Source organism: Ambystoma mexicanum, chromosome 3q (genome assembly GCF_040938575.1).
Source record: "Ambystoma mexicanum isolate Mex_15411 chromosome 3q, UKY_AmexF1_1, whole genome shotgun sequence".
NCBI classification, from domain to species: domain Eukaryota; kingdom Metazoa; phylum Chordata; class Amphibia; order Caudata; family Ambystomatidae; genus Ambystoma; species Ambystoma mexicanum.
The window spans coordinates 581,508,913-581,524,125 of NC_090926.1; the positions used below are offsets into that span (position 1 = coordinate 581,508,913).

At 48.1% G+C, this 15,213-nt stretch overlaps 1 protein-coding gene across 1 annotated transcript in view; it reads left to right on the forward strand.

Annotated features, from left to right (window-relative positions):
- LOC138582763 (rab11 family-interacting protein 4-like) overlaps positions 1-15,213 on the forward strand; it is a 100,551-nt gene that overhangs the window by 53,974 nt on the left and 31,364 nt on the right. The window contains exons 5-7 of the mRNA XM_069654382.1: positions 15-118; positions 1,897-2,037; positions 4,367-4,448. Of these exons, the coding sequence (XP_069510483.1) occupies positions 15-118; positions 1,897-2,037; positions 4,367-4,448 (327 nt within the window). The remainder of the gene's footprint in view (positions 1-14; positions 119-1,896; positions 2,038-4,366; positions 4,449-15,213) is intronic.

Sequence of the window (15,213 nt, forward strand, 5' to 3'; positions counted from 1 at the left end):
TTCTCTCTCTCCAGGTCAGTTTCTTGGAGGACCGCCTCATGGAGATGGAAGATGACAAATTGAAGCAGGGGGAGACGGCCAGGCGGCAGAAGAATATCAACAAGCGACTCGTCAAGAGGTGGGTAAGGAGAACCGGCCCATGTCTGATCTTGCCAGACGCCCGCGCTTAAGCTTTGATGCAGAGGAAGGTTTCTTGGTTATTGCTGCGAAAGCTGGGCTTGGTGTGCTGCTTATCCTCTCCCGTTCATGCTTGACGGAGAAACATGCCCCCTTTCACATATTAAAACGCTGCGCTCTAACCGGGAACCCTAATGGTTGCATGTTGATTTGTCGTATTATATTCTGAAGCTAGGCCATCCAGTTCTTTTTCGTGTTAGTACCTGGTGAGAGGGGCGTAGTGGCCTCCCAGCCAATGAGGAGGCTCGGAACAAGATCCTTATCACACAGGGAAAGACCCTCTTCAGAGTGTGAGGACGCCATCTCCCCATGTGGGGATTCAGGTTAGTGTTGTTCCCATGCATCCACTCCCCCCTAGCCGCCCCAACCACACGCCCCAACACTTACCTTGTGCTGCCTTGTCCCTCGCTGGCACCGGGAACCGTAGTGTTGCCGGCGCATCTCAGCGTTCATGGTGGCCACTTTCTTTCTTTGCTTTTTTAAATCACTTGTCAATGGCTTCCATTGAAAGCGAGAAGGGAGTATTTGTAGTCCCTTCTTCCCGGTCCATAAGAGCAATAGAACCCTCGAAGGGGAGGCATTACTAGTCTGGTGCCCCGGGGGCTTACATTAAAGCCTCACTTGGGCATGTAACTGACTCCACAGTACTGGTCCTGGCGCCGGCCAGGGACAGAGCAGCACAGATAGGTGGGGCTAGGGAGGGGAGAGGATATGTGGAAAATTGGGGGGGGTGGGAGTGGAGGGCAGGCGACACAGGGGTGCACTCTTACCTTCATTTCTGGTGTGGGAAGATGGCAGCCTCCCTTTCTGAAAAGGCTTGGAGCGGGGTGTTTTCGTGTGTGGTAAAGACCTTGTTCTGAGCCTCCTCATTGGCTGGGAGGCTGCCACACCCCCTCGCACTAATGGATAATGTTCGCATATAATTGCATAAAAGCACATCAATGAAGTGCTAATGCAGGTAGAAAAGTACACAAACGAACCAACATCATTGCCATAGGCGTGCGTGCGATTTGGTATTTCAGTTTTGTAGTCCTAATAGTTTCTTCTTGTGGCTCTATGTTGACTACTGATCTGAACACAACTGTGGAGCTGTGTGTGTGAAAGCAGGGGGGGGGGGCAGACACTCTGTTGCCTATTTTATTGTTGGCAGTATATTTTCTCCCTAGTTTTTTTTTTTTTTTTTTGGGGAGTATTTGCCTATTTTTAGGGATTAAGTGGCTGACCCCACTTATCTGTAGAGCTGGTAGCACGCATAGATAAAACCTTTGTGATTTGGACACTGTACTAGTTGAACGACATGTGACCTTTTAGGGCAGGAGCTTGGTCATGTGGTGTTTGCTGTGCTCTGGATTTAGTGATCATTAGTCCTGGTCTTCATGATGAGCCAGGTGTAGGTGATTTCTTCCATGGCGCCCTTCTCTCTACCTCTTGACCTTCCAGCTGAGCAGGAGGGCCGCTCTTCCAGTCTTGATTTCCCCTCCTCCCGCACCCAAAGCTTGTACGTGCTGCACCTCATGCTTTTGGAATTAAAGCGTTCCAGCTAAATCTTTATTTTTCATTTATAAAAGGGCACCTCATCACATGTCTGCCCATTACTGGCTGCAAAACCAAACCTGGGCATTTCACATTCCTACCACCAAGTGGTTTGCCCATCTTCAATAGCCGAGTTTGCAGCTTTTTGAATTGACCAACTTTAAGACAACTTAACCCCCCTTGCAGGATCAACTCCTTGGAGGAACAGTTGCAGATTGAGAAAATCGCCTCGGATGATGCTGTGCGGAAATTGCGGTGTCTGCATGAAGCGGCGCTGCAGAAAGTCGAGAGGATGAGGGAGGTGCAGGTGGAAAGCCTAAACACGAGGTGGGGGAAATATGATGCCTGTTTTTTACATAGTGCTTTATGCCAGCCGCCCTGCTTCTGAGCACTGTAGTGATTGTGTTACCCGATGTTAAAGCTACTCCATTCATCAGTCTTCGAATGATTAAGGACCAAGTCGCCCTGGCTTGTATTTCAACTTTGAGGCAAACGCTTCTTTTGTAAGTTATCCTCGAGTTATTTGCTGTCTGTGTTTCTTCTGCTTAGTGAAGGTCCTCAGAGTAAGGCGAGATGGGCACTGTGAAATGGCCCCCCAGTTACTCAATGAATACACTATGCCACTGGAAGTAACATATGCAGGAGCAAGTGCAGTTTACAGAGTCAGTCCCTGTGGAGAGTGCCTTTACCAGGGGTTACATAGTCCTGGTACATGGACTAGGGACAGACCTAAACAGCCCAAACAAACTGGCCGAGTTCAATTGCGGGTCACAGATCTATCAATGTAAATCTTTAGTGTCTGTGTGAGAGGCTCATGTTGGAGAAGAGGGTTTGATTTTAGTATTCATAGCGCGGTCAGAACGGACGCAGCTGGTTTCCAAGAAAATGACAGACTAAGTAACATAAAAAGAGGTGCACCTATGAATTCCCTCAAAAAGGAGGAGGGCAGGGGCCCACCTATAGACTGTCCTAAGGATAGCGCCATTAAGGCGGGGGGCTTAACTACGGTGATGTGTGGCGCTATTATCATGGTTCGTCTTGCCACATCTTAACCAGTGATGGTGGGGGGGTTGCCTCCCAGTGTAAGTGTGTGAGTAGCGAGAACCGATGAAATGGGTAGAGTGGAGAATCATGGGGCGTGAGGATTGGGGAAAGTGGAGGCCAATGGTCAGCTTGGTGGCCATGGAGACCCTTCTAGATGAGGGATGCGATTGCAGCATGGGGGGCCATCAACCGTGGTGATGGTGTGATGAGGTGGGGCGGGAGTCTCGGTAGGTTATAGTGAGGGTACGCGCAGCGAAGTTGAAAACATTGTTGAAGGGCGAGGAGGTGTGGAGAGGAAGGCCAAGCACTAGAGTAGCTCAGTTTACTGAGGGCAAGATTTGAAATCCTGGTTTTAGTGAAGTAGAAGGTGGGGAGCAGGCAGGTTTTTATGTTGGGGGGGGGGGGGTTGCTTCTGGCTGCAGTGGCTGGTGCTGAGATTAATTGTTGGTGTCTGAGATCTCCTGCAAAGAGCAGTCCAAGGTGTTCACAAGTCCAGAGTGAGGGAAGACGGTGGGGATGTGCGGTGAGCAGAAACATCAATGTCCGGTTTAAGCTGGAGGCAGGGAGAAAGCGGCCCTTTGTTTAGGATGAGTTCTGCAGCAGGCAGTGTAGAGCGAGCCGGAGATGGGTAGCTGCGAGACATTCTGTGATGCGCTCCAGAGAGTGCATGGGGCAAGGAGAACAATGTACTGGGGTGCTCTGCAAAGTGGTGATGGTGGCGGCCAAATGATGAGCCGAGTTTGCCCTGGGAGGAAGTGGAGACCGTGAAAAGGAGTGGGCCCAGGCAGAAATGGCAGGAGCTTGGGTGGGGCGTGTTGGCTTTCCATGAGGTGAAAGGCAACCCAGTCTCCTGCAATGTCCATAAAGCCCTGGGGGGGGGGTGGAAGGTTAGGGGAGAGGGGCAGCCTTCCATATCAAAGGCTGCAGGCAGATAGAGTGGGACTACAGAAGGTGAGTCGCACGCAGTGGTTGGAATGTCTGACCCATGAACGAGGGCAGTTTTCCTTGGAGGGTTTGCTCTGGAAGCCAGTTACAGCGAGTGTCCCTCGGGGTAACTGGCGATGTGTTTAAAACCACCCTTCGATGATTTTGGAGTGAAGGGAAACGGGTCGATGTAGGAACTGTTGGGGGGGGAGCTTTCTTGATTATGCAGATGAGTGTGGTTATTATAAAGCTAGAGTGGAAGGCTCCTGTGAGGTTGGAGATGGTGACGGGCACGTGGTCTTTTATTATTTTCGGCGCAAAGGAGAGGGGAAGCCCCTCGGAGAGCATGGGGAAACGCAGGGATAATGCGCTGTGGTGCAGAAATGGCTGGATTGGGTGGATAGCAACTGTTGCAGCAATCCACAGGATAAAATCATTGAGAGTATGGACGCTCAGTTACACTGTACATGGAAAGAAGGAGCTCCTGATGGGGGACGGGCTGATGGGGGACGGGAGGGAGGAATGCAGGGAGAGCAGGAGCTGCAGAAGGGAAGGGAGGAGTGTAGGGGGAGTTTCCATGAGTGCATGTGACGTTTGTGGTTGGAAGCGGTCCTGTTTAGTGAGATTGCCTCCTGTGAGTGTGGCGGGAGTGTACTATTGGTTGACATTTCTGAACCCTGTCTTGCAGTGTGCGCACGCTGCAGGAGGAGAATTCCCGCATGACCCGGAAGCTTTCCGCTCTCAGCGCCCTGAATCGCTCCCTGGAGAAGGTGAGTAGCTGCACAATGCTGGGGCCGGGGTCCTGTGAATTTCCAGGTGCGTGAGAGGGTGGCTGGGTCAGGATGCCTTGAAGCGCACGTTTTTTTTGGGGGTGGGTCCGGGGAGTGTGGTTACAGCAGGAGATGCCCCTGACTTCAGGGGATGATGCAAGTGCCTCCTCCAGGAATTGGAGCCCTACCACTCTGTCACAACAGTGGCGACCATGGTCTGTTGTTGTGATTCTTCTACTTGAGGGGGTGTGGGGTGTCTGGATGAGTGGCCAATGGAGCAAATGGAAGCAACGAGGGAACACAATTAAAGGACTTGGCACTCATTTAAGATCTTACACAATGGCACCAGTGCTTATTCATGCGTTTGTGGGCTGCAATAGAACTTCGCTTATGACGGCAAGCCGGTGTCCAGTCAAATGGTCGACACAATTTGGTCGACCGGTCAAATGGTCGATTTTTTATTTTATTTATATATATATATATATATATATATATTTTTTTTTTTTTAGGTTTTCGTTTAGGGGAAAAAAGGGGTTTTTAGCAAAAAAAGGGGGTTGAGGGGGGACCCCCCCAAAAAATGTGGAAAAAACCAACAAAAAAAAATTCGACCATTTGTCCTGTCGACCATTTATTTTCGACCAAATGACCTAGAACCCAGCAAGCCACTTATTTATCTGCTCCTGTGCCTGAACCTTTTGTAACACATGTTCACACCAGACTTGCCCAGGATCAGACAGAAAAGACTCCATTGCTGCGAGAGAGAGCGCAAGAGTGCGAGACTGACTGAGACTCGGCTAATCCCGTGTTTGTGTGCGTTTTGAATGCCCCCTCGCCCCATTCCCAAAGGGCACTGCCAGCTTAGTAACTAATGCGATATCGGTGTTTCTAGGCCTGGACAAGATTTGGGGCTACACTAATGTCAGGACTCTGGGCTAGCTAGCTTTTTTTTTTTAGCCCCTGCGCTTCTATCCGGGCCTAACACCTATACCCCCGCCCCCTCCTCCCCAGCAACGCCTCTGTATATCGAGCCTGGTGTGAGAAGGCGAGCCCACTCCGGATCGGGGGACTGCGTTCTGCAGAGGGTGATCCTGGGACGATTTCAAAGTCCTGGAGGCAGCACCTTCCCGTGGTGGCGGCCTCGATGGGAACGGGGTTCGAGCTGCGTGATGCACTCTCTCATGAGTGCAGAACATGGGATTGGACATGGAGCTTCATGGCGCAAACACTGCTCGTTCGCTCCTCTGTCTCAGGTGAAACCCAGTTTCCGTCCGTGGCAGCTCGCAACTTGCTCCAGTGCAGCGTCGCTTCCTGCGTGCAACTGGAAATCTGCCTGCAGGTGTTGGCTCGGCTTCTCTGTAGCCATAGTTGCAAGACTCTGGTGCCTCTATAGGCCCAGTTTCTGGCTGCAGAAGTGAAATCATCGCACTATTCACTTGCACACAGCTACTCTGTCTCCTTTGTAATCCAGTCCTCGTGTCTGTGTACGTGTTATCAATTTCTTGTTAATACATTTTGGCCAATGTATTTCCTCTTGAGCTGAGCAGTAGCCACAAACCAAGTTAAACTGCAAAGACTGTTTTCCTGCTCTGTTAAAATCTGTACAGCTCTATCCAGACCACCAGTGAATGGCCAGGGGCCGCCTATATAATATCTATATATCTTGGCACACGGGGGCTCTTAACCTAATGTTCTACTGAAGCACTGCTCCGTGCTTCATGGACGACTGGCTTCTATGCGCTGGCTTGCAAATGACCTTGCTACACCCACCCTCTCTCCCCCCTCCGCCCCCCGGGACTCATGTTTCTGCTTTAATAGTGCATTTACTATGTCCTTAGACGTGTATACTTCCTGTTTAAGCCCTTCTAAAAAATACCTTGACTTCTGTAATGGCTCCACCTGTGATCGGGCGACCTCTCCTTTCAGATGCTCGAGCTCGAAAAGGGAATTGCTGATCTTGCGTGAGCCCTAATGGAGAGGTGCCCGTGTATTGCTCGCTCACTGTTTGGAGTTCAAATGAAAATTCACGTGTAAATATGGCGTTTTATCAGAGTCCACTTCAGGCCAACTGTGAAAAACAAGGAGGCAACGGAAGTGTAGACCATCAAGAAGCAAGGACATGCAACGAAAAAATAATGAAACCCAGGAAGGGGTGTCATTCACAGCTGAATGCACTTCACATGATATGATATGGCATTTATAACGCGCCTATACACAAGTGATTCAAGGCGCGAGGAGGCAAGGGAGGGGGAACAAAGGGAGGACAGACAACGATCCTACTAGGCCAGGTGTCATTCAGACCGCGCAAGTGCGTGGGAAGGGGGCAGGGACAGTGCAGTACATAGGGAATAGATGAAACAATAAGTAACGGCCATCATGTGGCAAGTGCATGGGTAAGTGCAGACATCAGGTGTCAAGGGCTGGTAGGGGGACTGTAGGGATACAGAAACAGTCCCCAAGTGCGGGGGTTGCCAGGCGGACAGTGCAGGTGTGTGATGCTGGCGGGCAGGGGCCTGGGCCCGAGATCAGAGGGTGTCCAGGTAGCCAGGGCAGTTCCGGTTACAGCCAGGAGGTCAGCAGGAGAGAGGAGGAGAGCAAGCGGAAGCAAAGAGAGGTTTTGAGGTGCTTCCGGAAGCAAAGATTGTTCTCCTCAAGTTGCAGGGATGCTGTTCCAGAGGGAGGCACCAGCCGAAGAGATCTCCCACCAACCCGTTGCTTGGAGAAGCGACTGACCCTGAGGGAGTTGGAGGCGGATGAGCGAAAAGCTCGAGAAGGAAGATATTTAGGGAGAGACAGTTGAAGGTATTGAGGCCCCAGGCCCCAGAAGGCCTTGTGGACGATGCAGAGGGTTTTGAACTTAATCCTCACAGCAACTGGGAGCCAGTGCAGAGATTTCAGTCCTGGAGAGATACGATCCCTGGGCTTGAGGCCAAGGACCAGTCTCGCAGTCCTGTTCTGGTTAAGTTGCAGAGGGCGGAGAGTAGAAGCAGGCAGATTTAGAAAGAGGCTGTTGCAATAGTCCAGTCTAGAGAGAACCGGAGCTCTATCTATCCCCTCCTTCTACTCACTTTTCTCTGCCACTCCTATCTTACTCTTCCACTATGTCTTTTGCCCACACCAACCATGATGAGATGATTGCTGTTAGGCAAAGTTTGTATGCAGTACCCTCTGGGAACACTACAAACAACTCGGACTACAGGTATAAGAAACCCAACCTTTGGTATGAGCTTGTACTACACAGTTTTGGTACCGTGTTGAGCAGCCAGGCTTATCTCAAGAGGTGTCAATGTGGGCTGTAGTGGATTTACCCCGAGATTTACAGTTCCATGTATTTAAATACACTGTTACACTCATGGTTTCTTGAATAAACAATTATTAATTTATTATCAGTCAGTTAGAATAAGCCTTCCTCAGAAGGGAGCAGTGTAATAGTAACACTCAAATACACATCATGAAATGCACACTCTTAATATCTCTATCAGTAGATGACCTTTTGGGATGGCCCACAGACACTACCTACACCCTCAGGTGACTTCAATTGCTAGGTTGCTGGGAACATTATATATCACTGTTGCATTTCGGATCATATAGTAATAAGTCAAAGGAAAATATTATCTAGAACATACCAGAGACCACAAATATTCTTAAGCAGGCAAATACTTTTGGATCCCTCCAGAAAGGGGCATTGAGTACAAAAGTCTAAGCCAAAGTCAATGGGCAAAAGTCTTATATAGGATGGAGCACCTCTAAATGTTTCAGAAGTCTTTGGAGGAAAGAAGAATCCAATGTAGGGCCACAAGCTGATTAGGCTTGTGAGTGGTAGAAGATGCAAGCAACTCTACAGCAAGAGGTAAGTTTCCTCAGACTTTGTACAGTACCTTTCAAATGAAGAAAAGATGCAGCACATGACTCCTGTTCCTTTGCAGCTCTGCAGGTCTCGCAGTTCCTGGGCCTACATCATGGGGACAAGAGGGAAGACGTCAGGGGACTCCTGCAATGCACTGGGATGGTCAAAACGTGCGTCTACCACAAATAGCAACACCGCGGTTCCTGGCTGTCGAAATGGACTGTACTTGCTTCTTGGGTCCCGCACTCTGTTGAGGGGGCTCAGGCTCGGTCAGTCCTGCTTCTTCGGAGTCCGGAGGATCTTCCTGGAGCTCTTGGCCAGCTTAAAAGCAACGCACACAATCTGGTGTTCTCTCCCTGGCTATACAGTTTCCAGCAGCAACTCTGTGGAAATTCAACCAGCTCTGAGATGGATGTCCAGGTGGCTTACTTTGGAGTTGATTTGGTCCCACCAACTCAAGGGAAGAAGTCGTCCTTGCAGGGGCTTCTCTGTCGATGCAAACCTGGCGTTTCGGCACTGCAGCAGGGCTTCACCTGGCAAACCAACGGTCCAGGAGTTACAGCAGGCGTCTTCTTCAAGTTCTTCTTTGAATTCCTTCGTCCAGTGGTCGACTCTGCCTTCCAAGCCAAAAGCCTTGCCTTTTATTCAGTTCTCTTCCATTCATTCCAGCTTAGTTGTCAATCACCCAGCAGGGCGGCTGTCCTTGCCGGACAGTCAACTGGCCAATCACTACAGAGTGCATTTGGGCCTCCTAGGAGACTAAGCACAGGGAGCTTCGGGCAACTCCCTCACTTCCTGCCTACCCCAGACACCCTGGAGCCAGAGGCGGGCTTCACTCGTGAATCCCGCCAAAGGCAAAGCGAACAATGGAACCAAACCTGGAGTAAATCTCAAGAAGGACCTTGCCACAAAGAAATTGCGAAAAAAGACCACTAGCATTTTCAGTGCGAAAAGGGTAATATAAAAATGTTACATGGGAAGATGGAGGGGTTACTTGGTATCCCCCTTGTCCAGCACCCTATTGTAAGATAGTGTATGCTGGGTCTAGAAAGTTACAAAGGTAAGTAAAGTCAATTTCACTTTACTGCTCTTGGAAACAGTAGTTTATCCGAGAGAAGGTATTTAAACCTTTGGGAAATCTGAAAGACTTCCCTGGGCCACTGCACTGAAGGTGCTGTGTGACACAATGTAAAAGATGATGCCTATGGAGTTTGTCAGACTCCACAACCAAAAGAAATGATGTACAAAAGTTTTCAAAATCCAGCAAAGTTGCTGGGGGTCTCTAAGATGGAGGGAATTGGCACATTTCTGAGAATGCTCCCTAACAATTGACCTACTCCCCACGGCTAACCCTTCCTGTGCCGCCATTGATCCACTGTCCCAGCACATTATGAAGTACATAGGTCCCAGTGTTGCTCCACATCTTCCCTTTGCAATCCTTCTCTTGACAATGGCACTTTTCCCTCCTCCTTATAAGACTGCTATTGTCATTCCTCTCTTAAGAAACCTGGTCTCGAACTTAAATCATCTGCCACCTTTCACCCTCTCTCTTCTATCACACTATTCCAGAATCCTAGAGCGAGTAGTATTCAATCGATTAACTGAGATCCTTGATATTCTCAAGCTGCGGTACCCTCAGCAATCTGGCTTCCAACGTTTGCATTCTACCGAGACCACTCTCCTCAATGTAAGCAACTTCATCTCTATCTCTCTGCATGCAAAGCTTTCATCTATTATTATTCTTCTTCTCGATCTCTCTGCTGCCTTCAATACTGTCTACCATTCTGACCACCTCTCTACATTATTTCTCCTTGGCATCCAAGAGAATGCCCTCCCTTGGTTTGCTTCATACCATGCCCCAGACACTTTCAGGTGTCCTGGAACAGCCTTACCTCCCCACATACTGTTGAGTCACCAAAGCATCTGTCCCTGGTCCACTTCTCTTCACTCTATATGTCAGCTCTTGGTGTCCTGATCTCCTCTTAAGGCTTCCCCTATTAACCGTTTGCTGACAACACTCGGATCTTTTTCTGCTTTCACCCCTTATCCAAGGAGCTGTTGTCAAAAATGTCTGTCTCTCTCATCAACTAGTGGATGGTGTCTCACTCACTCATGCTCCACTAAGGCAGAAGCCAAACGGGCTATCTCTTACTCTACTCCTCTTCTTCGCTTCTCTCCTGACTACCTTCTTTACTCTGCTTCCTCTCGTAACCTTGGTGTCTTCTTTGAACCCTCTCAAAGCTTGTTGCTCTTCATCTCCAAATCTGCTGCTGCAGCCAGACTCTACCTCCATATCAGAAGAATCTGTCATCTTCTCACATTAAATACTGCTAAACCGCTAATCTCCTCCTTCGTCCTTTCTAGATCTGTCTAATGTGCTAGTCTCCTCCATGACCGTCCCAACTATGCTTTTCCCCTCTGTACAAAGTCCTCAACTTCCCTGGTTGCACACGGTTCAATCTTTCTCTCTTTACCTCTACCTCCTCTGCCTGTGCCCAGATTGGCTGGCTATCTATGTATAAACATCTTCTCATCTTCAAAACTATCCATGCCCACGCCACACACTGCTCATCTTCTCCTCTCACTCACAACTCTCCTCCTTGCTTGTTAAGATAATCCTCTGGTCACCTCCTTGCCACCACTCAAGCAGCTGTGTGCTCCCTCTCGTTTCAGCGCTCTCCTCGCTTCCCTACTCTGGAATGCTCTTCCTCTCCCTACTACTGCCTCTATCACCATTTAAATCCAACCTCAAAGCTCTCCTTCTTTCTGAAGAACTTGTTTCCTAGCAGTCTACGGTACTGCATCATCCGGTTTTCCTCTTTCCTACGCTTCATGGACAACTCTACAACACTTTTCTATTATCCCTCCATCCTTAATTCAGCAGTTCCTCTCTATTCTGTCGTGTCCTTTTTTTTTTTTTTTTCTTTCTGGTGTTCAAGTCCCATTCTCACTCCATTGTAAAGGACCCATGTCCTCCACTTTATTTATTTACTACAACTAAGGCAAACTGACCACTTATAGAGAAGCTATCTCCACGGTCAGGGGCAGACCATAAATATTTATACAAAAAGGAGACGTTGACATATTACGTGTGTGTTCTACGGTGAGGCACGATAATGTGTATGGTGGCGGAGACGAGCGTTATCGGATTCGAGAGAGTCTCAATTATGCTTACATAGAGAAGCATTTACTTGTGTGGTTTAAGACCACTATTGAATCTCCATTTCTATGGGATTTTGCTTGAGTTCCGTTGGTGACCTGGTTGAAGTTAACCCGATGGTTCATCGTTATTGAGATCTCTGAACCAGTTGGGCTATTTCGTAAGCTCGTTTAAAATTACAAACTTAATTCAAGAAGTTTGCAGCTACACTGTGGATTTTGACACTAGCGGTAGTCCCACTTAGAGGTGGCCCGTCTCTTTGGATTGCCCCAGCTTGACCTTGGATTGCATGGTGGTGAAAACTGTTGTGTAAAGAAAGGTTCCTCTGAAGAAAGTTCAAGCATTTGAAGTTGATAAGAACTGAAACATGTCGGCATATGTTTTTGTGTGACGTGACATATTTTTGAAGTGCAGAGTGTTATAATTGTTCTGTGTCTGTTTATTACATGTTGTAACATTTTTGTTGTAATTTATCCCTATAGGTTTTTGATATACCCACCATGTGGGTGAAATCTTGGGTTTTGATGTTTTAGAAAACCATTTTAGGAGTGTTCTCCTTTTATTTTAAGAAATAATTAAAATGGTCAAATTTCTAAAAGTGTGTTGTACCAAGTCCATTTTTTCAGGACCAATGGTGTAATAGGATAATACTAAACACCACATTATAGATGGATGAGCTAACCACTAGATTACTCCACTTTATTTTTGACATTTATATAACACCCAAACCCTGGGGTATCAGTGTTAGTTACAGAGGATGGCAAAAAGGTTACATACAGAGTAATACATTAATCATACTTATCGAACATCCAGGGTGTTACAAGTCTTCTTTTTAATGCATGGTAGGATTGTTCATTTTTGATATTCGCAGGGATAGTTTTCCAGAGGGATATTGCAGTGACCCCAAAACTAGAGTCTCCGGCCCTTATTTATTTATTCACATTTGTTAAGCGCACAGCAGCCTGTGGGCATTGTGGTGCTGGTTATAGTGGATATTTATATCTTAGTTACAGTAGTCACGTGAATACATACAGCATGAGATGGCATTGCGGCTTGTAGCGCATAGGGGCAGATATCCTAGTAGTGCGCAGGTGTATACAGTGAGCTAGCAGCTAGTTGAAGAGTCGTTTTTAGATTTTTACGGAAGGCCTGAAGAAAGGCCTTTTGCTTGTGTAACGGGTGGGTTGACCCAGTGAGATATTGGAGCTAGATCGAAGTACTCGTCCTGGAAGCGTCTGGGAGAGAGTGTCGCTGAGGTAGGGGCCTCTTTGTAGATGCACTTGTGAGCAAGAGATGGTGTTTTAAATTTGTTTCATGCTTTGATTGGCAGCCATTCAACCTCCCCTCTGATGGCTACCATGTGGTCGGAGCACTTTAGCTCAAGTGCAGCTCGCAGGACTTTGTTCTGCAGTAACTGAATCTTGGCTAGGTTAGAGGCTGAGGTGCCCATGAGGAGTACGTTACATTAATCCAGTTTGGATATGATAAGAGCTTGTGCAAGCATGAGGCAGTTGTTGGGAGCCAGGAATTGTCTGCTCAGGGATATGAGCCGAGTTGCGTAGGCTGTGGCGGAGGATGGAGCATTTGTGTTTGGTCATAGTTCTGCTTCTAGATGGACCCCCAGGGTTTTTACCTGTTGCAGGACAGGGATGGCGGTGCAATCGATGCAGAGGGAGGCGAAGGAGAAGTCAAGATTTTTTAGACCGAATGGGGAACCTACAAGGAGGAGCTTGTTTTTTTTGTCATTCAAACACAAGTTGTGTGTGTGGCCATCCAATTTTGTATGGTGCTGTATACTGAATTTATTGTGTTGGTGTCCTGGGCGAAATTCCCGGTGATGAGTATTTGGGTATCCTCTGCAAAATTGGTGTAGGTGACACCCAAAGAGTCATGAAGGCCGAAGAGAGGCTTGGTAGGATATCTCGGGGGCAATGCCCTCACCTTGGAAGCAAGATGACACGGAGCAACACAGGTTTGATACCTGGGTCCGCGCTTAGAAACCTCTGGGTATTAAGCGCATTATAAATAACCTTTCATATATGTTTTACACATACTTGATAGTATCCATTTGTTTTTTTAGGTCCAAGAGGGCTGTTTCTGTAGGATGGAAGCTAGATTGCCTCATTCCAAGCAAATGGCTGGGCTCTAGAAATTGGGTATAGGCCACACTGTCCAGTATCTTGAGAAGAAAGGCGACTGTGGTGATGTGACGGTAATTGGTGTGAATGGATGGTATTAATGGTAAATTCTGTGCGTGTTTTTTGTGCACAGGGGCAACACGCTGGTCTTGGAAGTCTTGGATCCGCGCTTAGAAACCGAACTTGGGTATATCATTGGGCGCATTATAAAAAAACAATTTAAAAAAATGCATTGCTTTACAAAATTTCCTTGCAATCTGATTTGCCCATTTTAGGAGGTGGAGGGGCACAAACCTAAACCTCAAGAGGGCCTTTCTCTGTGAAACTCCAGGGCTGCTTTGCTTTTTTAGGCTGGCATAGCTGCTTATTCCGGTTTTGAGGACCGCTACGTGTGCAGGACCTAGCAGTGGTGTTTTGGGTGCTGGACATGTTTCAAGCGGTAGCAACCCAGAGTCACCAGACAGTTATTCATTCTCAGGATGTTGGGGGGATTGAAGGCTCTCAACGGCCGTGTGCATTGGGCACAGTCCTCCGAATTGGCAATGCACCCCAGTGTTTGCCAGCCACAGTGGCGGAGCACGCTTATTTTGGTGGTAACCGTGAATATCTGCACAGCTTGCACTGAATGGAGTAGCTTGAACGTGTGGGAAGAATGCAAACGTGAATCTCCGTGATGAATGCAAGAGCCACGCTGAGGGATATAATACCAACTACACCCAACACATGACTGAAACGCGAAATAAAACATATCTGTGGATGTTGCGTGTTGGATCTCCCATCACCTTCCTATGCTCACTCGCCCCTAGATCCAATGAGTTGCTACTGAGGACTGTTTTCTCTGTTTTCGTTGTCATTTGCCTAGGTAGACCTTTGCCAATTGTGTCCATTTATGTTCCTGCCACTAAGGAAAGTGCTCAGAAGCCCTCTGGGCCTCAACTTCTTTCAGCCTGATGGAGGATGTAGTCCAATGGATCCCTAGAAATGGAGGCTCTTGAGGAGAAACGTCTGTCTCCAGGGGAAAGGATCATCTTGCAATCCCTGAATGCCCTGCACCAAAAGGTGAATGGTTTAGAAACCAAAGTGGCCACTGTGGGGAATCGACTGGGAGGCTTTGCTGGCTGAGTGACACTCATTTGTGTTGGGGCTCTTGGAGGAAAAATGAAAGGGGGAAGCTGAAGCAGAGAAATCCCCAATATATTTCAGGAATGTGCTGGCCAAAATATAGAGGGTCCAACTGTAATGTGTGGAGGTTGGACAGAGGCATGTGATCGAGTGCTTGGGTTTCCCTCCCAAGTTGGCAGTCTCGGGCGCTTGGAATATTCCCTCAGACGGCTCTGGACCGTGCTTTCACCAGTAACAGTCTAGAAGGTGTTCAGGTCCACAGGAAGGAGGGTTGTGGTCTGGGGACACTCAGAACCTCCATTATAGACATAGTTCCTCCGGAAAGACCCAAGATCAAGCATGTGATTGGTATCCTGGCCGTTCTGTAGATACCATGTAGGAACATGAATAATCTTCACAATAGGACTGCCCACTTTGATGAGAACAAAATTCCCAACATGCCACCTTACCTGAATGGTGACCTGTCTGGAATAACGCATGCCCAAACTCAGGCATGCGTTC